The sequence below is a fragment of the Prionailurus viverrinus genome, chromosome D2 (genome assembly GCF_022837055.1).
Source record: "Prionailurus viverrinus isolate Anna chromosome D2, UM_Priviv_1.0, whole genome shotgun sequence".
In the NCBI taxonomy this organism is placed as follows: Eukaryota; Metazoa; Chordata; class Mammalia; order Carnivora; family Felidae; genus Prionailurus; species Prionailurus viverrinus.
The window spans coordinates 32,841,941-32,868,981 of record NC_062571.1 but is presented as its reverse complement, the minus strand read 5'-3'; the positions used below and the strand labels follow the sequence as shown (position 1 = coordinate 32,868,981).

General features: G+C 55.5%; 1 protein-coding gene across 1 annotated transcript in view; it reads right to left on the bottom strand.

Annotated features, from left to right (window-relative positions):
- Window positions 1-27,041, bottom strand: part of CDH23 (cadherin related 23) — a 415,376-nt gene that overhangs the window by 274,085 nt on the left and 114,250 nt on the right. The window contains exons 4-6 of the mRNA XM_047825054.1: window positions 15,778-15,920; window positions 15,191-15,238; window positions 14,984-15,076 (exon numbers count right to left, since the gene is read on the bottom strand). Of these exons, the coding sequence (XP_047681010.1) occupies window positions 14,984-15,076; window positions 15,191-15,238; window positions 15,778-15,920 (284 nt within the window). The remainder of the gene's footprint in view (window positions 1-14,983; window positions 15,077-15,190; window positions 15,239-15,777; window positions 15,921-27,041) is intronic.

Sequence of the window (27,041 nt, the reverse complement as noted above, 5' to 3'; positions counted from 1 at the left end):
CGTTTAGAACTTGTTTGTCCAATTCTGCTGCCTGGAGGGAGACGCACTCGACAGCAATACATGCCTCGTGCCCTAAGGGGCTCAGGGGCCAGGACAGGGCCGGTGGGAGGCATGACCCGGGTTTCCTGTAGCACCAAAGCGGAGATGGGTGGGGGGCCCCACTCCACCCCTCAGCAACCTAGAGACAGCTTGGCTTTGGGTCGTAGCTGCCCAGGTCCTCAAGCACTGGCCTCCCCTCCCGTTTTAAAGGGTGCCCTGTGGGTACAGAGCAGGGCCCAGCCAGGATCTCCTGGGGGCCGGGAACCGTGGCTCATGGTCTTGTGTCCCCAGCATCCCGCGTGGGCGTGGCGTCTAGAGGCACCCAGGCAATGTCTGATGAATGAGTGGACGAGGGTGGGGTCAGGCGCCTGGAGCTGACACTCCTGCAGTCATTGTCACTTTGGAAGCAAGCCAAGCAGAGACTCCCCTCTCTCTCTGGTCTCTGGGCTGGTTGGTGCCCTGAGGCCACGCTTTCCAGGAGGGTCTCCAGCACTCTGGCCCCTGCTAAGCCATCCTCTGTGCAATGGGAGGGCTCCCTGGGGACCCAGGGTGTGGCGGCCAGTTCTCGGACGCAGCCCCTTCCGGCACCGCTCTCCCCCACTCACCTAAAAGCCCTCCCTCTCCACGCTCGCCACACAGGCACTCAGACTCACCCATCTCACCCCTCCCGGTTTCTACAGGGCCCCTTCCCAGCCAGCTGCCCTCCCCAGTTCCAGGGGCCCTTGCCTGATGGCTAGCCCTCATGGATCATCCCCAGTGACTGCCAGCCTCACACCTATGTACATCTAGAAGCCCATCCCCGGGACACCAGTCCTCCTGCGTGAAGCATCTCACAGGAACAAGCGAACTTGAGTTTGGGTTGCTAGGGGTGGCCTGTAGAATGCATGCTGCCACCACCATGCCTCCCTGTTAGCACCCTGTATCGGCTTCCTCTCACTGCTGCGACTAATCTCTGCGACTTGAGCATCTTACAGTTTTGGGGGCCAGAAGTCCAAAATGGGCTTACAGGACCAAAGTCAAGGGGTTAGCAGCCTGCATTCCTTCTGGAGGCTGCAGGGGAATGTTTCCATGTCTTTTCCAGCTTCAAGAGGACACTCATGTTCCTTGGCTTCTGGACCCTTCTTTCCCCGGGCAGACTAGCAGTTTTACACCTTTAAACCTGTCTCTCTGATCTCTGCCTCCAACGTCACTTCTCCTTCTGACTCTCCCACTTGCCTCCTATCAGGATGCTTGGGGTTACATTGGGTCCACACAGAAAAGCCAGGATATCTCCCCACAAAGGTCCTTAAGCACACCTGCAAAGAGCCTTTTGCCATGCGAGGAAACAGTCACGGTTCCCAGGATTAGGATATGGACAACCTTGGGGCTATTCCTCTGTCTACCATAGCCCAGCCCCTTTAATGACACCCCTTCCTCCAACAGCCCCACCATTTCCCGCTGGCTGCCTGGGAAGTCTGGTGGGACCGAAGGCCTTGGTGGGGAACTTGCTAGCACTTCTGAGGTGCCTTCCATCGTACGGCATGCCAAGCACTGGTCCAGGGAATTGCTCACTGAAAGGATATGGGCTGCCGAGGAGAGGAGGAAGAGAAACTCCTAGAAGGCAAGCAGTGTCAACTGTATCATGCAACAAATCTTTACTGGGTCCCCACAGGACACAAGATCCTGAAGGTGCAGTGATGGAGAAACGGCCACATGGGCATGCCCCTCGTGGAGCCCATTGTCTCACATGGGAGACTGACAGTGATCAAGCAGTCCTGGAAATAAGTGACTAATTATATCCCAAGACCACAGCTATGATGCTCCGAAGACCCAAAACACAGGGATAGGTTCTATACTGGGAAAAGAGATCAATCAGGGATCGAAGATCTCAGGGGATTTGAGTTCATGAAAAACGGACGGTACTGCCGTGCAAAGACCCTGTGGCATGGTGCTCTCAGGGACCAGAAAGAAGGTGGAGGCGCAGGGAAGCAGAGAGTCACGGGGAAGCTGGCAGGGAGGCTGGGATCAGACCCCACCAGCCTGTGGGACTCCGGCCACCAGCTACAGAAAGGTTTTAGCGGTACTCCTTGTGCCTCCCAGGGACTCAGGACAGTGGAATGAATGGATGGATGGAACAACGAATGAATGAGCCTGTCTACCTTCCGTCCTCCCTCACCAGCAACCTGCCCCATCCCTCCCTTCCGCACGGCAACGGTTAACGGGATCTCCGACGCTTGCTCACTTATTTATTTATTTCCCCACCGCTGCTGGCACCGACCCATGCAGCCTGAGCATGGTCCCGTGGAAATGTCTGTAATCGCCAGCACACTTTAGACATTACTTCCACACCATTTAGGGCTTTCCGCCCCAATAGCTGCTGTTGCATTTCCCTGCGTCTCCACCTTTTGGGTTGTACTGGGGGGATTTTTTTTCAAGGTTTGGTGGCCCTTGAATTTGAGGGATCTGATGGTTTGGGGAGGTGGGGAGAAAGACAGGTCTTTAGGAGATTTTATTCGTCTTCTCCCATCGCCCTGGCCCTGCCCCAACCCTGACCATGAAGGGGAAAGAAAAAACAACCACTTCAAGCTGCTGCTAAGAAGCCTTTAAAGATCTTTGTGTGTGTGTGTGTGTGTGTGTGTGTGTGTGTGTGTGTGTGCGCGCGCGTGCACGCAGAGCTCAGATTGGGTTGCTGATATAAGCCACAGCTCTGAGGGAGACTGAAGGTGCTAGAACATAATAAAGGTCACTACGGAAGAATCCTTGTCCTAACCAGACACCCTCCTCCTTCCACCTTCTCCAGACTCAAGGTTGGCTCCTCTGAAGGCAGCGGACACTTTCACTAAACCCCAAACCCTGAGTGGATACGCTGGGGGGTAGAATGCATTTGGACTTGCTTTGGGGGCAGTACAATGAGGACAAAATCTGGGACTAGCCGTGTGACCTTGGGCAAGTCATTTAACCTGCCTGGGCTCACTTCTCTGGCCTATAATAACATGTCAGGACAATCAGACCTTCCTTACTAACCTGAAGGACTCCTGTGGGGTCCAGAAGAGGCACTAAGGGGAAAGGGCCCCTCCCCTTGTGTTTCTTCCTCCTTCCACACGGCCCAAGTTTTGCTCACTGCGTTTAGCTTCCATTTCCCCTGCATCCTCCTGTCCCGGAGCTGGGCAGCTCCATATCCACCTGCAGAGAGAAGCCCACCCTGGGAGAGGCTGCCCGGTGGGGGGGGGGGGGGGGGATGCCTGCAGGGGAGAGTCCCTCCAGTCTCTCTGAGCGCAGGCTGCCCCCTGAACACCGCACACACAGCATCACAGCCCCAGGCAGAGCAACACTGTGGGATGAGCACAGCGGCACCCCTGTGTCTGCACCACACCCATTTTAGCAGAGACGGGACGCTTCCCAGGGACTTGTAGGTGGACGCGGTGAGCAGGATGACACCACTAACCCACACGCCGATCCTAACCACCGTGGGAAGTGGCCTCCTGGAGGAGGCTGCCCGTTCCTGGGCTTTGGTGCCAATAAAAACCAGAGGGTAGGCAGAAAAAATGAATACAGGCAAATGTATTCCATGGGGATAGAGGCTAAGGTAGTGATGGCCCTTTAGCAGGGGAGACAGGGAATCATGATGGGGCTTCTAGGTGCTGGAGAGTTTCTTTTCTTTGATGTTTACCTATTTATTTTGGGGGGGGGAGAGAAAAAGGGAGAGGGAGAGGGAGAGGGAGAGAGAGAGAGAGAGAGAGAGAGAGAGAGAGAGAGAGATCATGAGCAGGGGAGGGGCAGAGAGGGAGAGAGAGAGAGAATCTCAAGCAGGCTCCCCACCATCAGCACAGAGACTGACGCGGGGCCCAACTTACAGGCCGTGAGATCACAACCTGAGCCAAATCAAGAGTCGGACGCTTAATCGACTGAGCCACCCAGGTGCCCTGAGAGTTTCTGTTTCTCAGGTGCCCTGAGACACCCAGGTGTCCTGAGAACATCTATGGCTGTTCACTTCTCTGTAAAGGTACCTAAGTAATACATAGACTCAAAAACAAAAAAAAAGAAAAAAGAAAACTCATGAAGCTGATGGCGAAGGGCACGTGGGGGAAAATACTCTAGGGGTTAATCTGTCCCACTTGCACAAGGCTTTAAGCTCAAGGCCTTCCTATCAGTCCTGTCCTTGATCTCCACGATGGCATGGTCAGGTCCGGGATTCCTAGTCTCATTTAACAGAGGGGCAAATTCACACATGCAGCCCTGGAAGGGGGAAGTGCCTGACCCGTCTCCCAGCCACAGGTGGTGGGGTTCCTGCTCCTTCCAGGCTAGAGGTCACCCCACTCTAACTCACTGAGCTGTACAGACAAGTGACCGAGACCTGGCTCAGTCAGCCCCAGGAAGGCTCAGCAACCAGGACTTTATCCAGCTAACTTCTGCCCACAGTGTTCCTGAGGCCACCGCAAGGCAGAAAAAGTCAGGCCACGGTCAGGAGGCAGAAGGTACATCTCAGAGTGGGGTTTACAAGCCAGGATGGAGTGGGTGTAGGAAGCAACTCCAAGGGCAGGGACTAAAAGAAGCCTGTGCCTTCAAGCCCAGCAGAGAGAAGCTGGGGTGAGATCCCAGCCAGCCCCTTCCAAAAAGGGAATAACCTAGCAAGTCTTCTGACTTCTCTAACGCTTGGCTTGCTTGTCTGTGAAATGGGGACACAGTACCCACTTCCCCCACTTGCCCCACTGTACCATTCCAAGGAAGGAAGGAAGAATAGGATTTGGGGGAAAGACGTGCAGGGGTCATGGATGAGAGCATCTCCGGGGAGGGCACAGCATGAGCGAAGGCAGGGCGGCAGGAAAGCGGCCACCCACAGTGAGGATCCTGGACGGGAAGCACAGGAAAGCCTGAAGCTTAAACCTCATGCAAACGGGATGGGTTTCTAGCATGTAGGGTTTGTGTTGGGAATGGCAGGAGGCGCGGCTGGGCGCAGAGGGGGGAGGAGTCAGCGGGAAAAGGCCTTTGTGCCGTTTCCCTCTCAGAGGAAGGACTGGGAGAGGGTCCCTCCTGAGCCCGTGACCCTAGCGGACAAGGACGTGACCGGACACTCGGCTCTTTGTGGCTGGCAGTCCCCCATGCCTGGAAGGTGGGCTGGCCGATTGGTGATGAAGACAGTGAGCGGGAAGATTACATTGTACCTAGTGATTACGCCCTGGGTGAAATCTCTCGGCTGCATTATTGCGTTCGGAGAGAAGAGCCGTCTTTTTAATAGACGGACGGGAGGTTTCCGCGTAAGGTTATTATAAAGAGGGAGAGCCCAGCCCCTCCTGGCTTCCAGCCTGTGCCACAAAGTTGCAAAGTAATTAAAGGCTGCTAAGGAATCAGAGAAATTATAATAATTCTACCAACCAAGAGATTGCTCGCTTTCCCCGTTTTCCCCCTCCTGGTAGAAAACAAGGTGGGTCAGGCGGCCTGCAAACACATCCAAACAAGCCTATTGTGGGAATGGGGAGGGCGGGGCGGGGGGGGGGGGGCGCGGCTCAATGTCACGGGGGCTGTCAGGCCTGTCCTCGGGCTGTTCTGACAATATTCCAACTCGTTTGGGCAAACGAAAGGGCTGCGACAAAATTCCAGAGCCCCCAGAACAAGGAGAAACAGTGGCAGCCTGCTGGCGGTCAGCCAACACACTCAACATGGGCCTCAGTGCCCTACATCAGGCCACTGCCCTGGGGCTCGCGGGGGGCTGTGGGAGCCCAGGAGGCAGCACCCCTCCCCGTCCCTGCTCTGGGCATCAGGCCCCCCTGCCCGCCGCCCGGGAAAACAGTGCTGCATCTCCTGCGGAGGAATGGGTTCGGTCTTCTGGGTTCTGGAAACCATGTCCCTGAGAATCTTCCCTGATCGCCTTAGGTCTTCAGTGGTTTGCCACTGACTTCTGGGGGGACCTGGGGAAAATCTTTTCCTCTCTCTGGTTTTGTTGACCTCTACAGAATGTGTGGCTGGATCAAGTCACTTCAGTCCCTCTGGCGCTGGTTCCCAGGAACCCCTTTGGAAGGCCTGCTCTCAGGCCATTGTCAGTTATTTTTCGATGACCGTTTCCTTTTTTTTCTATGTCACCTTTTCCTTTCATTTTTTCCACACGCTTCCTGTCTCCCACTGGGCCGTAAGCTTCTTGACCACTAACACCCCTAGGTCAAGCAATCAGTCCACAGCAACGGAGCCTCTCTGTCAGGTTCCTTGGACCCCAAGCCGCTTTCCCAACGTTCTCCGAGAATTCTTCATAACGACGGGAATACCAGTCGTCTCCCCCCAAAATGCCGCGCTTCATACATGTGCCTTCCCTGAACTTTTACACAACCCAACGTACCGCCATTTTACAGATAAAGAAACCGAGGCCCTGAGAGACTAAGCATCTTGCTCATGGCCTCCCAGTTTGGAGTCAGAACCTGTGTGTGCGTGGCTGTCTCACAGAGTGTGCCACAGTAGGGACCAGGGTCCCCATGTCACAAAGGGAGCGCAAGTCAGTTGCAATAAGGCAAAACCTTCTTTGACTATCGGTTTCCTTAGCCCGCTGCCCACCCAGGGTCTGAGGATACCCCACTGCCTGGAGGAAAAGGGGTGCAGGCCAGAGACCCGACCCCTCTGGCTATAGGCCCCACCACAGGGGAGAGGAGGCCACGACAGGTGGACTGGGGCCACGTGAGGCTGGCAGCCCAATGCTGCTGCAGGAACATCTCCTAGCAGCCGGCTCTCAACTCCTTCCGTTCAGAGGGTCTTTATTTAAAGGGCGGAGGGCACAATAAAAGGTGCCCAGCATGTGCCAGAGAATCCCTGATGCACGTGAGCTGGGCTCTGCACACAGGCCCCCGCTTCATATTCACGGCCGAGGGTCCTGCAGCCACCGCAACAGACATAATATGAGCCCCCGAAGACTCCCAGCCAGAATCGGCGAGGAAACCGGTGTGATTAAGAGCATTACTACCGTTCAAACAAAAAATAATTTTAATCACACGTGGGCTCCTTCTGTCTCCTGCTCCCGTGCGTGCTGCCCTCTTTCCTTGTGCAGAGGGTGGTGGAGGGTGCTCCCAGCCCTGGCCATGCCCCCACGGGCACGGAAGGAGGGGGTGCCGCAGGGGTCATGGGGGACCCGGGGTCCTTGGCTCCCCTGGGGAGCAGGCTGGTGTTTACCTGTAGGGATGGGGCTTCTGCTTCTCGCGGAACAATGTGGCACGTGCATCTGGGGACTGATATCTTACAGGTGGGGACACACTAACCCTGCAGGTCACTAGGAAGGCATGTCACTATGACCGCGGCAGGGTCCTGACCGCCAGAGGTGGTCCTCACTCCGGAGAGTGGGCAGCGGGCGCTGAATGAAGCTTCTCCCCTGGACCACCGCGGCCTGCGTATGGGGCACGAGGTGACAGCCCCCAGTTCCCTGCCCATCCGCCCCCGTCCCGGTTCCCTCAAGGCCTCTTCTCTGCAACCTCGGGCAAATTACAGGCAGGCCATGGCAAAGCTACAGAAGGACATATGCGAAGACGCTGAGACAGAGAAAGAGCAAGACCGTGGCTCCAGCCGTAAGTATACTTGACTCTGGGGGACTTGGAGAGGCCGGTCCACTTCTCTCGGCCTCAGTTTGTCCCGTCTCCTCAACGGGAAGAACAATTCTCCCCTCACTTACAGAGTCGACAAGAGGACAAACGAAAGATGCCGAAAACACTCGGATATGGAGACGATGACATTACTTAAATAAGCACGCACGCGGCGCTCCAGCTCAAGACGACGTAGAAACACGTGGCCCTGCGGCTTTGCCCACGTGCCTATGTCGCGCCAGCCCCACGAGCCCAAAGCTCACTGCCCTGGCCGCCGCAGCCTGTGGCACCTGCCGGCTGCGGGAGGAAGTATGCGTCGCCGTGCTGACGGCGGGGGGCCAGAGGGGGCATGAGCACCTCAGGGTACTCGCCGAGGGACACAGAGACGTGGCACGGCTTGGGGCTGCCGCCTGGCTAGAACAAACCACTCTGGCTCTGGTCAGCAGGATCCAGAGCCCCTGAGATGATTTATTGGTCTCCCTCTCCCAGATCAATAGGTGGGTGGTTATAGATGCAGAGGGGGCTGCTGGGCACCATGGCCCCAAGGTATAAATTAATATGGCCTGTCAAGGGGCTGCGTCTCCTGGCGTGGGAGACGACACTCTCTTGAGCAGAGCTGACATCTCAGGGGGAGCGGCGGGCACAAGCCAGTGGGAGCCCCCCTGACCCCCCACCCCTCGCTGCAAACCAAGGATGCAGTTTATAAATCATTCAGCGTCTGATGGGCACGCCGTGAGGAGGGCAGTGGGGCCGCCGCTGTAGGCCCCAGTGGGTGCTAATAAGTCTGGTCATGCCCACCTCCGCGTGCTCAGGGCCTCGTCTGGCCACCACTCCGGGGCTCCCTGTGTGCCCACCGCTCAGAGGACGCAGGGCTGAGATTCAGGACCTGGCGGGCAATAGAGGGCACTAGAGAGCTCCAGCAGTGAGGTCTCAGGCGTCCTGTGAGGTGTGGGCACCCTCTCCACCCCAGCACCGGGCCCGGCTGCTCTCACCGAGCAGTAAGGCACCCCTCGCCTGGGTGAAGAGAGCTGGCGGGGGCAGAGCACTTTGTGTGAATGATCCCGCTGTCCTCCCGAGTGCCCAAGACGTGGAGGGAGCCGCGGGGCTCTGCCCGTTTGTGAAGTTCTCGTCCACGGGCCAGGCCCCAGGCTGGGTGCTGAGGGCGCACGGTCCCCGCTCAGGCGGGCTGGGGAGACGAATGTACAGAGGGCTACAGCCACAGCCGTGCGTTGGACACATATTTATACGGAGCCCTGTGCTAAGTACTTCCCACCCGCAGTCCCATTTACTTTAATCCTCACAACGATTTTGCAAGGCGGGCGTAATTACTCCCATTTCTCGGCTAGAATGGAACCAACCTGCCAAAAGTCAAGTACCCGGGTCTGTCTCTCCTCATCTTGGCTCCAGCCCTGATGAGCTCTGGGCCAGTCACCAAGCCTCTCTGGTCCCGGGTCCACACCTGCAGAATGGGAATAACACGTGCGTGCAGCTAACCTGTGAGGTGGGAGAAAGCACTCAGTGAGCTCCCCCACGGAAAGCGTGGCCGTGGCCACATAGGAAACTCTCAACAGTAACCACGGTGTCAACTTACTATTACTATCACAGAAATGAGTTATTTTGTTTCACCGACAAACGGGCCCCAGGAATATCCTTCTCCCTGCTTTCCCGTCTCTAGTAAGGGGCTACGGCGAGGAGTGACTTTCATCTGTCCTTGCTGAATGACATGGAGAGGCGATGCGGCTTAGGGGAACCCAGGGCCAGAAGGCTTCAGTCCTGGCTTGGACCCTACCCCCAGCCGGGGGCTCAGGCAAGTACTCTCAGTCTCTCGGGCCCCTGTTGTCTCATCTCCGTCCAACCTTCCCTCCTCCAACCTCCTCCGCATCTCACAGCTGGTCATCTGAAGCCACGGGTGACAAAGATCTATGCAGGACCTCCCTGTCACAGTGACCTGGGCAGGGACCCAGGGAGCCTACTTCCAGGCCAGCTGCATTTCCATTAGGTAAGACTGGGTCCCTGCAAGGGACACACGTACCCAAACAGCCACTGTCCCTCCTCAACAGGATCTCTGGTCGGGGGTTAGAGTTCATCTCCCTCTTTTGGAAATTCCAACATATGAAAAGAAGCTAAAGAAAGGTCAGAAGGCATATGATATTCAGCGGCACCATGATCTCCTTCTCAGACTACCAAACTTCTACACATCCTGTGAGGTCCCAAATAAATAGCCCTGCGTATAGACCAGGTCATTCCTTCCTGCTTCCATCCTGCTTTGGCACACCCTAAGCCACCACGGCATTTAGTACATTTATATCTCATTAGACATCCTCTTTTCTTTGTTAACGTTTATTTATTATTGAGAGACAGAGAGAGACAGAGCATGAGCAGGGAAGGGGCAGAGAAAGAGAGAAGGAGGCACAGAATCCAAAGCGGGCTCCATGCTCCCAGCTGTCGGCACAGAGCCCACTGCGGGGCTCGAACTCACGAACCGCGAGATCATGACCTGAGCCGAAGTCGGATGCCCAACCGACGGAGCCCCCCAGGCACCCCTCATTAGACATCCTCTTACATGTTTTTGTCTCTGTAAGATTACCTTCTCTAAGGACAAGACCTTGGTCTTAATCACCAGCATTTTACTGAATGTACCACAAACTGGGCTAAGGGCTTTACCCACCTGCATTGTTACACCTCACAATGACCCCACCTGGCCAATATTGTTTCTTGTCTCATAGAGAAGAAAACTGAGGTTCAGAGAGGTTAAGTCACCACCCAAAGCTGCACAGCTGGCCAGCGGCAGAGTCCGTTCGCTCTCCTCTACATGTCCAAGTCAGCTTAGAATCCCTGGGCCTTGCTCCATAGCTTTTCAGCAAATGTTTGCTGCATTCATTTAAAAAAAAAAAGTTGAGGGGCGCCTGGGTGGCTCGGTCAGTTAATCGTCCGACTTCGGCTCAGGTCATGATCTCACGGTCCGTGAGTTTGAGCCCCGCGTCGGGCTCTGTGCCGACAGCTCGGAGCCTGGAGCCTGTTTCGGATTCTGTGTCTCCCTCTCTCTCTGCTCCTCCCCTGTTCATGCTCTGTCTCTCTCTCTCTCAAAAATAAATAAACGTTAAAAGGAAAAAAAAAAGAAAAAGAGAAAAAGAGAAAAAAAAAAAGAATAAAAAAAAAAAGTTGAGTAGATCAGGGCTCAGTAGATCAGGGCTCAGTAGATCAGGGCTCAGGATCAGCTCCGGGCTTCGAAGGAAGGCAGAATTGAGTTAGGCTGAGAGCAGAAAGCAAACACTCCGGATCTAGTTAGAACAAGTACAATGTGTGTGCGTTGAAGCGAGAGAAAAGAGAGACACAGACACAGGCTCACAGGTACTGAATCGGCCCCTGGGCCGATCCGTGCGGGGGAAGCCAGCAGGTAAGTTGAGAAAGGCAGGTTGAGGCCAGGTGGGTAGCAGCCTCGCATGGCCAGCGAAGGCGGCTGAACTTGTTAGAACTTCAAGGACACGGCCGTCCCTGAGATCACGGAGGCCCTCCTTGACTCCTGGACCCGAGGAGACACCTGGCAGCATCTGACGTCTAACCTCACACCCATCCTCCAGCCCGAACACCCCGGACCCAGGGGCGCCTCCCCAGGGCACACCTGGAGGGCTGAGGGGGTGGCCCCAGGAGGACACGGTGGACGGGGGAGGTGCTGAAGGTCAGCGAGGCGGACACACGCCCCTAATGGAGGTAGCGGAGCAGTGCCGCTGGGCACAGACACAGGCAAACACGTTTGAGCAAATTGGAACGCCATAAAAGTCTATTACAGCAAATCAAACAGCAGTCAGCATGACAGCCATTAGCCTGAAATGAATACACGGGGACTTAATGAGGTCTGTCGAGGCTGGCTTGGTGAATTAAGTTGCCAATTCTAGCAGGATTTCCCTTTTCTTTACGGACTTGAAAGCATCCACGCTGCCTCGTTAGGGCTTCGACAAGTGAATTGCAGGGCCTTTCACCCTGATAAAATGGATAATTACATGTAGAACAGCTTAGTGAGGGGAGAGGGCTGGGCAGGAGGGGAACCAAGAACAAACAAATCCAAACACACCTGTCTGGCTTCTCCCGAGCAGGGGCGGGGCCGGGGCAGAGGGGGCTTCAGGAGGGATGAGGGGCAGGGCTGGGGGGCCGGGGACAAATGAGCTCCCAGAGAAAGCGGCAGTAACTGGCCTCGATCCGGCCTCCCACCGGCCCCCATTCCGGGCCTGAGGACGTGGGTCCCCGTGGGTCATGCCTCCAGGCAGCTGAGGATGGGCTGCCCTGGCACCTTCCAGGCTCAGGTGGGGAGGGCCACCGATGTCATCCTCCAGCGCTAGCTGTCGCCCGGGGGACTTTGTTAAAAATGCAGAGCCTGGGCCCCCTCTTTCCAAACAACGTGGGGGGGGGCGGTGACTGGGCAGTAGGTTTCAAGATTAGAAACTTCTTTCTTCTGTAAACTTAGCATTTTCCTCCCTATAACTTGCTCCTGACACCCATCCTTGTGTCCTGGGCACAAGAGACCCCCAAATTATCAGTGCTCCTAGGGGTGGGGACAGCGAATGTTGAGAAGGTGAGGGATGGGGTGCAGGTAGCTGGTGTGACCACAAGAGGAGCTCAGTAGATGGTAACAGCCCCTGGAGCTCGTCTGCCACCCCTTAAGGGATGATGAAGTATGGAAGGAGAAGTAGGAGCTTGTCCCACTGGGATTCATCCTCAGACCATGGGATATCAGCCCAAGAAGGGATCTGGTCCACCTTCCCAGTTTAACAGCTGTTGGCATCGAAGCCAGCAGGGGCGGCAATAGGCCCAGAGTGTCACCCAGCCGGTCGCTGGCACAGCCAGGACAAAACCCCAGGTGTCTCGACGTCTTCCACGGTACAACTCAGGGGCTCCGTGGCTCGCCTTGGCCAAATTCAGCTGGAAACCCACCTCCTCCAGGAAGCCTGCTGAGATTTCTCTGACCACTCTGGCAGCCCCCCCCCCCCCAGCACTGACACCTCACGGGGTCTCCAGTGCCTGCCTCTGTCTCCGACTTGCATTTTCATCCCGTTCACATCTGTGGGGCCTCCGCCACATATCACACTTCTCAAGGACAGGGGCCTGAGGTTGCCAGGGTGACCTCAAGACCAGCGGGAGAGCCCTGCTCAATTCTGGGCCGGGAGCCGGCGGGCCCTCTGCTGGTACCCCAGCTGGGGCCTGAGTCAGGCAGCTAAGTGCTAGCTCGGGTGACCACACCGGGCCAGGGCTGGTCAGTGCCAAGCCACCTCGGGTCAGGAGTGGCCAGGCCTCCATCCAGCTGACACCACACCCGACCAGCCACACGGAGCAGCCCTAACTAGGGCATCGAGTATCAAGCCAAGCAGGTGACCTGGGGATGTTTACACGTGAGCAAGTAAACCCCACAGGACTTCCTCCAAGAACTGTGTGTCCTTGTAACTGGCCCCTCTCAACCCACCCTCTCTTCATCAGATGGGCATCAGGCAGGCCACTTTATCCTGTCTGTCCTCTGTTTTTATTAGATAAGGAGGACTGCGGCCCAGCGAGTTTAAGTGACATGCCCAGAGAGGTTAAGTGACGTGCCCGCAGAGACTCAGCGATCTGGAAGCAGAGCGGGGGGCTGGGCCTGGGGTCCCTTGCCTCCAGTTCCGGCTTCTGTCATTGCACATTCTTCTGGCCTCCCAGGTCTCTGTGCAGTGAGAGTCTGGCACGGCACCAAGCCCACGGCAGACACTCAATAAATATTTGTTAAATAGATGAATGACTGAAGAGGCTCTCTCCTTGGAGGCAGAGGCCTTTGGAGAATCCCAGGGGATTCCAGCAGGGCAGCGTTGGAGGTCACATCTCTCCTGGCAAGTGAGGGAAAGGCTGGCCTCAGCCCAAAGGCTGGGGAGGAGGGAATGTGACCTGTCGTCCCCTTGCCATTGCTGCTGCCCGCTGCCCCCTGTGAGGGAAGGCAGAGGGCAGCCATGCCTGCCAGGATGGCAGCTGAGCAATGGGTCCAAGGCTCATTAACTCCGAGCCGTGCCCTTGGTTTCTGAGCCTGGGCCCAGAGTGCAGGCTGGCACGTAGAGCCCCTTAATTAAATTAGGGAGACTTCCAAATGAGAGGGGGCCCGGAGCCAAGCTGCAGTCCCGGACACGTTGGCCACAGCTCAGGGCACTGTGTCCCCATGCTTGGGACCGCGGGCTCTCCTCCTCCTGTCCTGCCCCATCAGGGGAAGGGCGTGGGAGCCTCTGCTGTGTTCTCACCCACACATTTGTCCTCACTTCCCGCCATCTGGCACAAGCATAGGACAACTGGCTCACAGCTGAGCAAGGAGGGCCAGGAACAGGAACGTGGGGGGCACGAGACGAGGTCTCTTCACCTCTAAGGGTATCTGAGGCTGCCCTCAGAGAATCAGGAGGCTCAAAGTCAAAGCTGTGCGACCTTGGGTAAGTCACTGTTCCACCATGAGCCTCAGTTTTCTCATCCACACACTGAACAGATACTTTCTGAAGACGCTTCTAGGTTCCTGATCCCGTGACATAGAACACAAAGGGGCTAGAACTCTAATGCCGTGGTGCCGACCTGCCTGTCTCCAGTGGATTCCATCTCTCAACGTTCCCATGCCAACCCTTTACTGCTGCCGCCCCACCCAGAGCCCCGAGGGCAGGCCTGAGGGACGCCCGGTAGAAGCTCTTTACCCCACCACCTTCAAGGTCTTTGAATTGCTAACTGCCAGCCCAGAAGACTGCCATCAGTCACAGGGAGAGGGACAGTAAGCGACGAGAACCCGAGTACCATCGGGAGCCAGCAGCCAGCTCATTAATGAACCGTTTGTAATGCAATAATTTTACTTCTCAATTACCAGCAATGGCTTGGTTTTACATGTATGCGCTCATGCAAACACAGAGTACACAGACGACCCAAAGGAGCAGAGGCCCAGGGAGACAATGGGGCTCAAGCATAAGGCTAGGGAAAGAGAGTCCCTTCCTGGAGCCACCTGCTTCCTGTGTCCTGGGGGTGGGGGGACCCGTTCTGGCCACAGCAAGAAAGCCTGGGGTCAGGCCTGCCAACCCAAGCGCCCAAGGCCCGCACTGGCTATGAATGGAAGGAAAGAGGTCACACTGCCCCTCCCATCTCTTGTCCTGTCCCGCGTCCAGCTGGAGTGGTGGGTCTCGTCCAAGGCAGGCCTTCCATCAGACCTAAGGCTACCATCACTCCTTCTCCTTGGCCAGCAGGCGGGTCCCTACCCTCAGAGGTGCTGGCATAGTCAGCAACCTGCCCAGAGCTGGTGCCCCAGCTGAGGCGCGGTCAGGAGATGTGGAGCGCAAGCTGCCCTTTCCCCAGCTCCAGCCTATTCCCAGGTGGCCCTGGGCCGACCGCGTGCCCCCCACCCCGTGTCCCTCAAGCGTGACGCTGGGGGCTCCTACCTCGGGGATGCGGACGCTGTAGGGCTGATTGTGAAACGTGGGCGCGTTGTCATTCACGTCCCCGACCTGGATGTTCACCTTTCGCGTGATCACCTGGCAAGAGAAGGGTGGGGATTTACTGTCTATCTGCAGAGGCTTCAGCCTCTTTCCACCCAACAGCCGGGGACCCTGCCTCCCAGGGCAGCAGGGGCTGCAGGAGACACTCACCCCCTGGTGGTCGCTGACAGAGAACTCCACTGTGAACTCAGACTTGGTCTGAAAGAGAAGACAGGGAGGGGGAGAAGGCAGAGTTAGAGAGAGGCGCGCTGAGCTCCTGAGTCCTGGGCCCTGGGCTCTAACCCGGGCTACGCTTCTAAATTGCTGTGTGCTCTTGAGCAAGTCACTAGACATCTCTGTGGCCACTTCATCAAATGTAAGGAGAAAACAAGGGTTGGGGTTTTCAAACTCATACCTTAATTTGCTAAGGGCTGCTTGTCACCCGTTCCCGCATCTCTGGAAAATATCCTTTAGGGGAACATTTGCTCGTGGGGGTAGACTTGTGCATACTATGAAGCGACCGTTCTATGGCTCATTGTCCTTCCTACCCATCCAGTGTTGCCCCTTGTTTGGGGACACCCCCAACTAACCCCATTCCCTGGCCCTGGAAGAAGGACACCATTTAGGCAGGAAAATGCTACTTGAACATGAGAATGGGGCCTCAGAGGAAAGCCCCTTAAAGACGAGGAGCCACTCTCCCTCAGTGTCTGCCTCCGCCCCCAGGAAAGGACTAGGGTAGGCTTATGGCCAGGTCATACCTCTCTGTCCAGCGGCTGCCGCAGCCACACCACCCCTGTGTCAGGCTCCACGGCAAAGAAGCGGGAGGCCTCCTCCCCAGACACGCCAAACACCAGGGGGTCGTTGTCCATGTCTCGGGCCAGCAACTGGGTCACAGAGGAACCTGGAAGAGCCATGGGAGAGATCAGAGGGCAAAAACGGGAGGTTGGTCCTCGCTCAGGTGGCTGAATCCCAGCGGGAGAAGCCACCCAGAAGACCGCCAGCAGGTGATTACTGTAAGAGCCCGGTGCATCTCTGGGCTCTGACTCAGGCTGCCTGCCTCCATCATGGCCACTCATCACTGTGTATGTGTTTATAACCGGGAAGTGTCATTCACCACGTTTTAGGTGTGTAATGGACAACTGTGACCTGTGCCTGTCCCCCCTTTTCTGATTTTAATTTGGAGACCCCCCCCTTCTCCGAGTGGCTCAGATGGGGGGCCAGCCCTTCAATTCTTTTGTTCCAGGATGGGCACATATCTCAGCCTTAGCCAATCAAAGCATTCCATCTCCCTAGTCACACTGATTGGTTCAGGGAGGAGCATGTGACCCCAGCTAGCCAATCAAAGCCAGCCCTGGGATTTGTGCTGGAACCACTGGGAAGGAGGAGCCTTCCTTCCGCTGGGGTTGCTAAATTGGCCCCGCCGGCAGCCATCTTTGGCTTGCCCAGGAAGAGACTGTCTGAGAATGAAGCCCACAAGGAGAAAAACAGAGCCAAATGGTGCACAGAGAATGGCTCCTGAAAGTTTGAGGGTGTGCAGACAGCTGTGCCTGATATAAGCTGTAACCTCTGGACTTCTCGGCTATATGCGCTAATAAATCTGCCTCCCCCTCTTCTTTTTTGTTTTTTTGTTTGAGTCAGATGAGCTGGACTTCTGCCTTTTGCAAATGGAAGCACCCTTTCTAATTCAGAATATATTACAAAACTTGGCATTCACCCAACAGTGACCAGGTGCTGGCCTTGTGCTAAGTGCTGGAGTACACAGAGGTTAGGAAGATGTGACCCAGCTTCGAAGAACTCCAGGCTAGGACTGGCTTTAGGTGAGGTTTCTGTTCCCAGGAAGAGGACTGAGGCTGTCCATCTTCCCCAGGAAACACAGCCCTGGCCAGAAGCCCCCAGGATGCCTGGCCTACAGCGATAGCGTAGGGCATCTTCTCCCGGCGATCACAGCCCTCTCTAGGTAGCCTTCAGTCAGGGTGCGCAGCCCCCCTGGTTTGTCTGGGATAGAGGTGGAACACATACTAAAACCGGGAGGTCCCAGACAACTGGACTGGCTGGCCACCTTAGTTTCAGGTGGTCCTCAAGCCTCCAGGAACTGTGCAAAATGTTGAGAATACAGTATCGCTTTCTGCAGAGAGGATCTATAGCCTGATTCTCAAAGGGGTGGCTAGATTAGAATCATGGCCTTGGGCCAATCACTGCTTTTAAAGCCTCAGTTTCCCCTATAAGATGAAACAGATATGCTTTCTTCCCCAAATACAGATTCTTATGTTTACTGAATAGCTCTGATCATCAAGCTAAGCAAGAAAGGATTGCAAACTCTGGGACCATCATCTAGAAAAGAACGCTAATGAGCTTTTCTAAAGGACAGTTCTAACACGACAATGACAACTAAGGTTTCTGTGTGCTAACCACATTCTAGACAGTGGGCTAACGGGTTTCCGTGGACTTTCTGATTCGATCCTTACTGCTATTCTCCCCATTTAACACATAAGGTAACAAAGAGTGTTTAAGTAATTAACCATGGCACACAGTAAATGGCAGAGCTGGAATTCAGATCCTAGGCATTCTGGGTCCAGAGCCCATGTTTCTTCCCACGACCCTACACATCTCAACACTTGATATGTGAACTCCAGATGCAGGATTTCTATGAACATGACCCTATCAGACCCTAACCAGAAGCCGAACGCTTGGAAAAGGAAGACACTGGGCAATCACTGGGCTCTTAGGATATGCCAGACACAGTGCTAGGCTCATCCACATGGGTTCTCTCATGAAATCCACCACCACCACCCCCAGCAACTCTGTTTAGTAGCCATTAGTCTACCCATTTTACAGACTAGGAAGTTGAGGATCAGTGAGGCAAAGTGTCCTCTCCAAGGTCACACAACACAGTAGGATATGGCAGCATCCAAGATAATGGGAGAAGGTGGGAGGTAGGAGGAGGAGGAGGAAGAGGAGGAAAATCATAGAACAGAGTTGGAATGACCTCAGAGACATTTTGGGGAGTCCAGGTCCAACCTTCCCATTTTAGAGATGGGGAAGCTGAAGGCATTTAGCTAGTTGCTCAAAGTACAATGGTGGGAAAAAGAGTCAGTCAACTAGAACCCAAGTTTCCAGACTCCCAGTACAGTGCTCTTTCTGGATGAGGAAGGAGGAAGAAGTCATAGATAGACCAAACACCTCACAAGGCATCTATATTGTTCAATGGCAAGCAATTGTTTTATTTTTTTTAATTTTTTTTTTTTGCATTTATTTATTTTTGAGAGACAGAGAAAGAGCACAAGTGGGGGAGAGGCAGAGAAAGAAGGAGACACAGAATCCGAAGCACGTTCCAGGCTCCGAGCTGTCAGCACAGAGCCCGACACTGGTTTTGAACTCACACACCGTGAGATCATGACCTGAGCCGAAGTCGGATGATCAACCGACAGCCACCCAGGCGCCCCGCGATTGTTTCATACTAAAATAAATGGGAACGTTTTGGAACACAATCTAACAATTTATTGTTTTTTGAAGAGAATTTTTTTTAATGTTTATTTATTTTTGAGAGAGAGAGCATGAGAAGGAGAGAAGCAGAGAGAGGGGGGACAGAGGATCTGAAGCGGGCGCCGTGCTGACAGCAGAGAGCCCAATGTGGGGCTCGAACTCACAAACCGTGAGATTAAGACCGGAGCCGAAGTTGTATGCTCAAACCAACTGAGCCATCCAGGAGCCCCCGTCTAACAATTTATTTTTAAAGACATAACCTAAAGCAATAAAAGAATTTCCAGCCTCCCCGTGACTTCCAGGCATACCCATATCCTTTCCATTACCCTCAAGTGTCCTTTAATGGCAAAGTTTGAGGAACACTGACCTACTTCCCAATTTCTTGGGGAGATTCCCTATGAGGACAGGTCCTGCCCGTCCACTACGAGCCCATGGCAGCCCCCTGGAGTGAACACTTCACTTGCCAACCACCTTCAGGGGCCAGCCCAGGTGGGGAATATGGGACCAAGCTCTCTGGTAGCCGAGGGGATTCTGGAAAAGACCACACTGGCCCTCTAGCCAAGGTCAGATGACTCGGTCTCATATCCCAAATGGCTCTCTCGGGCCTGGTGCTCAGGCCCTTCCAAGAAGGGGGGCACTGGGCAGGACATGGATGGGGCCATCAACTGCTGTCACCCACCCTATAATTTCCCGGACTTTTATCCATTTTCCCCTCAATTATGTGCTGCTCAAAATGGTCCTTTTCGGCTTCCTCGCAGGCTCTTGCCTGCTTACGCCTTCTTTGTGTCCCAGGTAATTGCTAGTGACCTTTTCTAAGTGTACTAATTAAAGGTGCCGATTTAATATTATATTTAAGACAAGACGCCCCGCAATTTTCCAGCTGGGCACATGCTCCCCCGCCCGGGGCTGTTCGGCTACTCTGTAGAAGCTGGGCCTCGCTTTGGCTTCTCCTGGGCACGGGGTTCATTTCTCCAACAGGGAGGCTTCTAGCAACCTCTGCACCATTCACCCGGGAAAGAGGCCAATCTATGGGGCCCAGCCCCAGCCCAATGGCTCTAGAAGCGGCCACTCAGGAGAACCATCCCGGCTATGGGACCATGGGGTACACATCCCACATTCTAAGTTTGTTTCCTGGCAATACACCCTGCGACTCAGGCTTTGGAATACCTGGAGTTTGGCTTTGTTTTGTTGTACAACTGGGATAAACTACATCGTTAACCATTTTAACGCATACCATTCAGTGATATCGGTACATTCACGGTGTGGCCCGACCACCACCACCATCTGCTTCTAGAATATTTTCCTCATCCCCAAGGAAACCCAAACCCACGAAGCAGTCACTCCCCATTTCCTCCCTCCCCCTGCCCTGGCAACCACTAACCCATTGTCCGTCCCTCTGAATTTGCCTGTTCTGGATATTCCATATACATGGAATTATTTGAGATGTAGTCTTTGGGTCTAGCTTCTTTCACTCAGAATAAAGTTTTCAAGGTTCACCCTGTTGTGACACGTATGAATACATTAATCCCTTTCCATGGCTGAGTAACATTCCATCGTATGGAGATACCACATTTTGTCTATCCGTTCATCCGCGGACGGACGTTTGGGTTGTTTCCACCTTTTGGCTATTGTGAATGGCGCTGGTATGAGCAGTTGTGGACAAGTTTTCGTTGGAACACTTGTTCTCAGCGCTTTTTGAATACGTACCTAGGAGCAGAATTGCTGGGTCCTGTGGTAATTCTACATGTAACTTATTAAGGACCCACCAATTATCTTCCACAGCAACTGCACCAATGATATGGTGCATCTCACCAGCAAGGGATGAGGCCTGGAGCTCCTTCCAGTGGGAGGAAGGACACTCGGTGATTCACCGGGGCTGGGCGCCTCCTGTACGGTGGAGAGATGGGAACTGGGCAGCGCTCCCTACCCGATGTTACCGGTACCCTGCCCGCTGGGCCTCAGCACATCCCAATGTCACACACGCCAGCCCGACCTCCAAATGCCAGCCTGGGGACCCTGTGCCTGAGGGTTCTGGCCTTCTGGCTGCAGTGCTCAAAGAATGACTGAGGCAAAGCCTCGGATGAAGAGTTGGCAGATAATTGTTCCAGCTCCCTCACCCCTCGGGGGCTGGTGCGGAGGCCGCATTATACGCTGGCTCTCTGAGTTCCCCATCGGGACTCAAGCTCCAGTGGCCCTCAGAGCGGGGGCGCGGGGGGGGGGGCAGGGTGTCTAGCTGGTCAAGCTTCTTCTCCCTGTCTCACCTCCTCGCTCCCCGCCTACGCTTTCCAGAATCCCTTCCCAACAAATGGTTTGCACTTCAACCCTCATCACAAGGCTTTGGGGGGAACCCACATAAGATACCCCCTAAAATTGCGGCAACAGCATCATCCAGAAGCCTGTAACAAGACAGATGCCCAGGCCCCGCTCACTCTGCTGGCCCGAGGAGAGCCCAGAGTGTGAACGTTTTTTTTTTTTTTTTTTAATTTTTTTTTTTCAACGTTTATTTATTTTGGGGACAGAGAGACAGAGCATGAACGGGGGAGGGGCAGAGAGAGAGGGAGACACAGAATCGGAAACAGGCTCCAGGCTCTGAGCCATCAGCCCAGAGCCTGACGCGGGGCTCGAACTCACAGACCGCGAGATCGTGACCTGGCTGAAGTTGGACGCTTAACCGACTGCGCCACCCAGGCGCCCCCAGAGTGTGAACGTTTAAATAGCAGCCCCGCTCTCCCTACAAGAGACCCCGCCGCACAGCCAGGTTAGGAAGTCGGGGGACTGGTTTATAGCAGGGTGATATTCAAATATTTAACAATGGGCACAGTATAGGCATCAACCGATCAGAAAGGATGCCGGCCATAAACAAGCAGACCGGCGAGTACTGCCTGTAAGTCAGCCTGGTTTATGGCTCACATTTTAGATGCAGAGAAAAGCTTCTCGGGCCCCAGGATGATTTAAAGGCTCAGTCTTCGGGCTCTTGGCTCAATCAGTGCTGCGGGAGGACTCTCTGTTCTTGGCACCCGCCCCCACCCCCGCCCCGGCCTCACGGGGAAAGGTAGCTCAGCAAGGCTAGCCCCTCTCCACTCTGTGCCAGCCCAACCCGGAGTCGGGGGCAAGCTTAACCTCATGGGTAGAAAGCAGGACTTTGAAGACCTGAGATTCCTGGACACCCATGCTCACAGCAGCATCATTCACAGCAGCCAAAAGGTGGAAGCAGCCAAGTGTCCATCGATGGAAGGATGGATAAAGAAAATGTGGCGCATACATGTAACGGAACGTTATTCAGCCTTAAAAAGGAAGGGACGCTGTGCTCAGTGAAGTAAACCAGCCACACAAAAGACAAACACTGGATGGTTCCACTTACACGAGGGACCGAGTGTAGTCAAATTCACAGACTCTGGAAGTAGAAGGTTGGCTGCCGGCGGCTGGGGGGGAGGGAGCAATGGGGGGCTGTTGTTCACCGGGTGCAAAGTTTCAGTTTTGCAAGATGGAAAGAGTTCTGGAGACTTGTTACATAACCACGCGAATGCGCTGAACGCTACTGAACTGAACGTTCAAAGATGGCTAAGATGGCAAATTTTCCGTTACGTGGATTTTACCACCATTAAAGAACTCAAAACCAAAACTTAAATCAGATTATGTGCAAGGCCCTAGCGATCTGGCCTGAGACACCTCCCACCGCATCACACACAGGCTCCTGGACTGGCCCCTCCCTGGCCCTTCCTTCTGTTCCTGAACAGTTTGTGGCTGCCCCAGGGCCTTTGTCCCGGTTGTGCCTTCGGCTGGGAGTGTCCCTACCCTGGCAGCTTCCTCACTATACACCTCTCAGTCCAAGGGCTACCTTCTCAGAGAGGCCTTCTCCAATACTCGATCATACAGAGAGAGTCTATCTAAAGAGAGGCCCCGTCACTCTGTGTCCCTGCACCCCGTGTCACGGTCTTCACGGCTCTCCCTGCTCGGAGCTGATTTTGTTTGTTCACCTGACCTGTAGACTGCGTGCCCCAGCCCCCTGCCTGCCACACAAGCCTACCCATGTCGGCTCCATGGGGTGCGGCCTGGCCTGTCACGTTCCCTGCTGTACCTCCGGGGGCTGGCATCTTAGGGGCGCTCAATTAAGGGCCGCTGGGTGAACAAACGAGTCCTGCCAACTGCCGGAGGTCCTATGCAACAACAGTCCCCAAAGTTGTGTAGATCTGTGAGCCACAAGGAAGGGAGAGAGTATAGCCAGCTAATTCCTAATTATGTATACTAGTGGACAGGAAAAAGCATGGCTAATCAAAACCTAACAATGCCCAAACCAGTAGTGCTTGGGCGCAGGCAGAATCATAGTGGGACACTGGCTGGGGGCCCAGTGTCTCAAGAAGTAGGTCTGTACCCGATCCTTTATGGCAGTGTACCCCAATCTGGGGCCATGTACTCTATCCTGTGATGCTGTACCCCATCCAGGGGTAATGTACCCTATCTTGGGACCATCCTCCCCATCCTGGGCCATGGACCCTATCCTGGGGGCTGTGTACCGCATCCTTGAGGCCAGGGACCCCATCCAGGGGCCCTGGCTGGGGTGGCGATCCACTCAGTAGGCTACAAATGCACCTGGGAGGCACAGGCTGGCGACACATCCCCACAGTGGCCTCAGCCCCTCAGCAGGAGACCACGTCCGTCTTCCTGGCAAGGGCTGGACAATCACAGCTCTCCCTGCAGCCGTGCTGGGCCCACGCCGCTCGCCGAGATGACTGCTATTACTATTATTGTTATTTGCACCGAGGGGCACAGGCTGGGGGTGGCGTGTCAGGCGCTCCCGGAGAGCTGTGAGTTTTGCCTGCCAGACGAGGGGCGGGCCAGAAACTTAGGCAGGGCCGCGGTAGCAGCAAGGCTTGGTGCTTATTCTGGACGGGGGAAGGTGACAGCTTTCGGCTCTCCGAACACGGACAGGGTGCCACAGGATGGATGGAGGGCAGAGAACACTGCACTCCTCCCGGCGGCAGCCTCCTCCTGCAACAAACCCCCGCCTGTGCCGCCCCCCGCTCTGAGCCCTCCCGTGGCGCCCGCAGAATTCAACGCACTCCATCCCGAGGCGGCCGACGCCCTCCCAACCTGTGCTCAGCCTCCTGGCCAGTCACATTCCCACTGCGTCCCTGGGGCTCGGCCCGCCAGGCAGCTGCCCTCCCTCAGGCACGCTGTGGTCTCCACGCTCCTATGCTGTGCGGCTGTTCCTTCAGCCTGGAAGGCCACTCCTCCTTGCCACTGCCCCTCAGTCCCAGTCATCTGTAGATGTGTGCCTCAAATGCCACTCTGGTCACACGGTTCTCTCCCCTCCGCACTCCCTGGGCCGCCGTTTGTACCTCCATGCGGCCCAGCATGGCCATCGCCCCTTGAAGACGGAGGCTGATGTCCTGGGACATGTTTGGCAAACCTCCCCACCCCTCCAGGATTAACTGTGGCTCCTCTCCTGAGGCCAAGGAGCTAGCCAGTTCCTTCCCTTGCCCAAGCAGACGCTGCTCATCGATCGTGGCTCCCTTTTCTGTTGCCATTGTCAACTCCAGAACCCCTTGCGACGCTTGGTCGTATGCAGCCACTGCTGGCCAATCTGCAAAGGCGTGTGAAAGCAAACCTAAAAGGACTTCTCATCAGCCCTGACCTACTGGCCCTTCCCATCCAGGGGCCACAGACCTTGTAGTCGGCTCCTACCAGGCTCAGGGCAGTGAGAAGGGACAGAATCAGACGTGGAGCCTTCGGACGAGCTCAGAAACCAGGGCTGGTCACGGCCGAAGTGAGAACCAAAAAGACAAAGCCCCCCATGGTGCAGCGGGAGAAGCAGGGGTCCTGGCAGGGACAGGGCTGTGCCCTGGTGAGTGGCTGAGTCAAGGAGAAGCAGATGATGGGCCCTGACCCAAGATTACACGCCATGGGTTACGACCAGGTCTTTCTGAGAATAACCACCCTCCCTTCCCCATCGCCACGGGATCTGCCGCACAAGCCCCAAGCCCACCCTTCTCCTCCTGGTCCGGGGGGCCCAGCGGCACTGGTGTTGGTCTCTGTCACAGCCAGGGGCTCCTGCCCTCTGCCTCTCCCCCAGGACGAGCCCCCCAGAGCCTGGGCTGGCCTTGGAGCCTACAATCTCATTTGTCTCTCCTCTGGGATCAGACAGGCCTGTTAAGAGTCTTGATTCCTGCGGATAATCTCATTTGTCTTAGGTTCACCCTCCCCATTCTTCTGCCTTCAGTCAGGCTCCTTCCTCCTCATATCCCCCTCCCCACCCCAGGGGCCTGAACTTGGTTTGACCTCCGAGGAGCTGATTTTTGTTTTGGGTGTTTGTTGGCGCGTCCTAGGCCCTGCTCTATCCCCCCGGGGGAAGCCAGAGAGAGCCTTGACGCAGACCCCCCCTCTCCTGAGAGGCAAGTGGCCCCCCAGCCTGCCTCTGCTGACCCGCCTCCTCACTCGCATCAGAAAACCCTTGCTCTGGATAAAGGGAACCGTCTGTCTGCAAAACCCATGGCCATGTTCTCCCTCTCCTGCAGCTCGGTCCCCTCAGAGCAGATGGCACGAACGGTCAGGCGGAAAGGAAACCAGCACTCACGGAGCATCTACTGGTTGCCAGGCGCCATGCCCAGTGGTTTTCATTCATTCCCACTGCCATCTATTTCTCACCGTGACCCCACAGAGAGGGACTAGCGTCCCTACTATGCAGACGAGAGAAGCGAGGTGCGGAGGGGTAAAGGGACCGACCCAAGGTCCCACAGCTAGGAGGTGGCAGCACGAGGATTTGAACTCTAGTCGGTCTGACTCACCTCCACCACCCTCACGGCTTCTATCGCAAAGCCTTTTATCCAAGCCCTAATCTGAGAAGCTAAGCATTGCCCTCTGCTCACCCGCCAGAGACCGACCCCCCCAGACCCCCTCCGTGTATTAGGCCCCTCCATAGTTTAGGCCACCCTGGACCCCTGGGTGACTGGGCTGGGCCGAAGAGGAGTACCCTTGAGGCAGAGACTGTGGGCCCCCCCCCCCTCCTCCATCACCCTGCCACAGCCTGCTTGTCACCAGCTAGCAAGATGGCGAGTCCCTCGTGAGAGTCAGAGAAGGGATGGCTGGCTCACCGGGGCACGCAGGAGTCCGAGGGCCAAGGGGACAAGCTAATTCAGCAGAGAAGGAGACATTAAGCAGGGCGGGATGATATAAACCAGAAGTTTTAGCGGCAGGGAAGAGGAGGAGCGACCTGTCGTTGTTGTTTTAAAGCAATAAAGCCCAAGAGGAAAGATCAGACATAAAAATATTTGAGGGACGTGGCCCCGAGTCTCAGAACTCAGAGCTCTTCCTCTTCTGGCACAAGAGAACAAATAAAAGCATCATTGCCAAGGGCTGCCAGGCCCAGAGGCAGCCATCAATGTGCTCTAAGCCCCTGTAACCTTATGAGTCACAGAGAGGTTCAGTTACTTGCCTGAAGTCACACAGCTAGCATATGACAGAAGTGGGATTGTTCAGCCACCCATCTAATCCCCGGTGACGCCATCTACAGTCCTTCATTCATTCACTCCGCAAACGCTGCCTAGCACCTGCTCCGTCCTGGGCGCTGGTGATACAATAGTGAACGAAACGGACAGAAGTCCCTGCCTTCCTGGAGTCGACATTCCAGTGGACACAGCTACAGACATTACATGCTTTTCCTGGCCTCTCACAGGCACACGGGGGAAGCGTGAGCCAGGGGTGTGGGGTTTGGTCACAGTCCATATGTACGAAGAACCCCATTCCTACCCTTTGCCCTGGTTCACGCATGGGCTGTGACCCCCAGGATGAGCACTTGGCAGGGGAGTGAGGACACGGGACACAGGATCAAAGGGCACAGAAGACAGTTCGAGAGGAAGATGGCCTCGGTGAAATCCCTCTAAATAAGACAGAGAGAAGCAGTCAGGCATAGAACTGACACGGCCGCCTCGGTCGGTGCTCATAGCAATGACCTCCTGTGTGATCGTGGGACACTCATTCTCCTCTCTGAGCTCCCTTTCCCCGCTGACACCACGATGGAGTTGAAGGCAACGGCGAAAGCACACAGGTCCTTGGGGAGAATCCATTCCAAGCCCGGCAAATGGGCCAGGGGTTCGTGTGCCACCCCCAGTCGCGGCTGCACGGGCACTGTATGGGGAAGGATCTCGAGGCTGCGTGGGTTCAGCAGGAAGGAACACTGTGATTCATTAGACACCTGATGTGAGCAGGGGACGGGAGGTTAGCTGTACACGCGCCACACTCACATTCTCGATGAGGCCAGTGAAGTCATTTTACAAAGGAGAAAGCGGGGCCGGGCATCTCCGTGCCGAGTCCGCGGCCACCCAGCTAACGGCGACAGGGGGCAGGGCTGAGCGAGACTCAGATCAGTCTTGGGCTCCCAGTACCCTTCCCACCACACCACATTAAAGTCCCATCCAGTTAGGGGCGCCTGGGTGGCTCAGTTGGGTGAGCATCGACTCTTGATTGCAGCTCAGGTCATGGTCTCGTGGTTCGTGGGCTCGAGCCCTGCGTCAGGCTCTGCACTGGCATTGTGGAGCCTGCT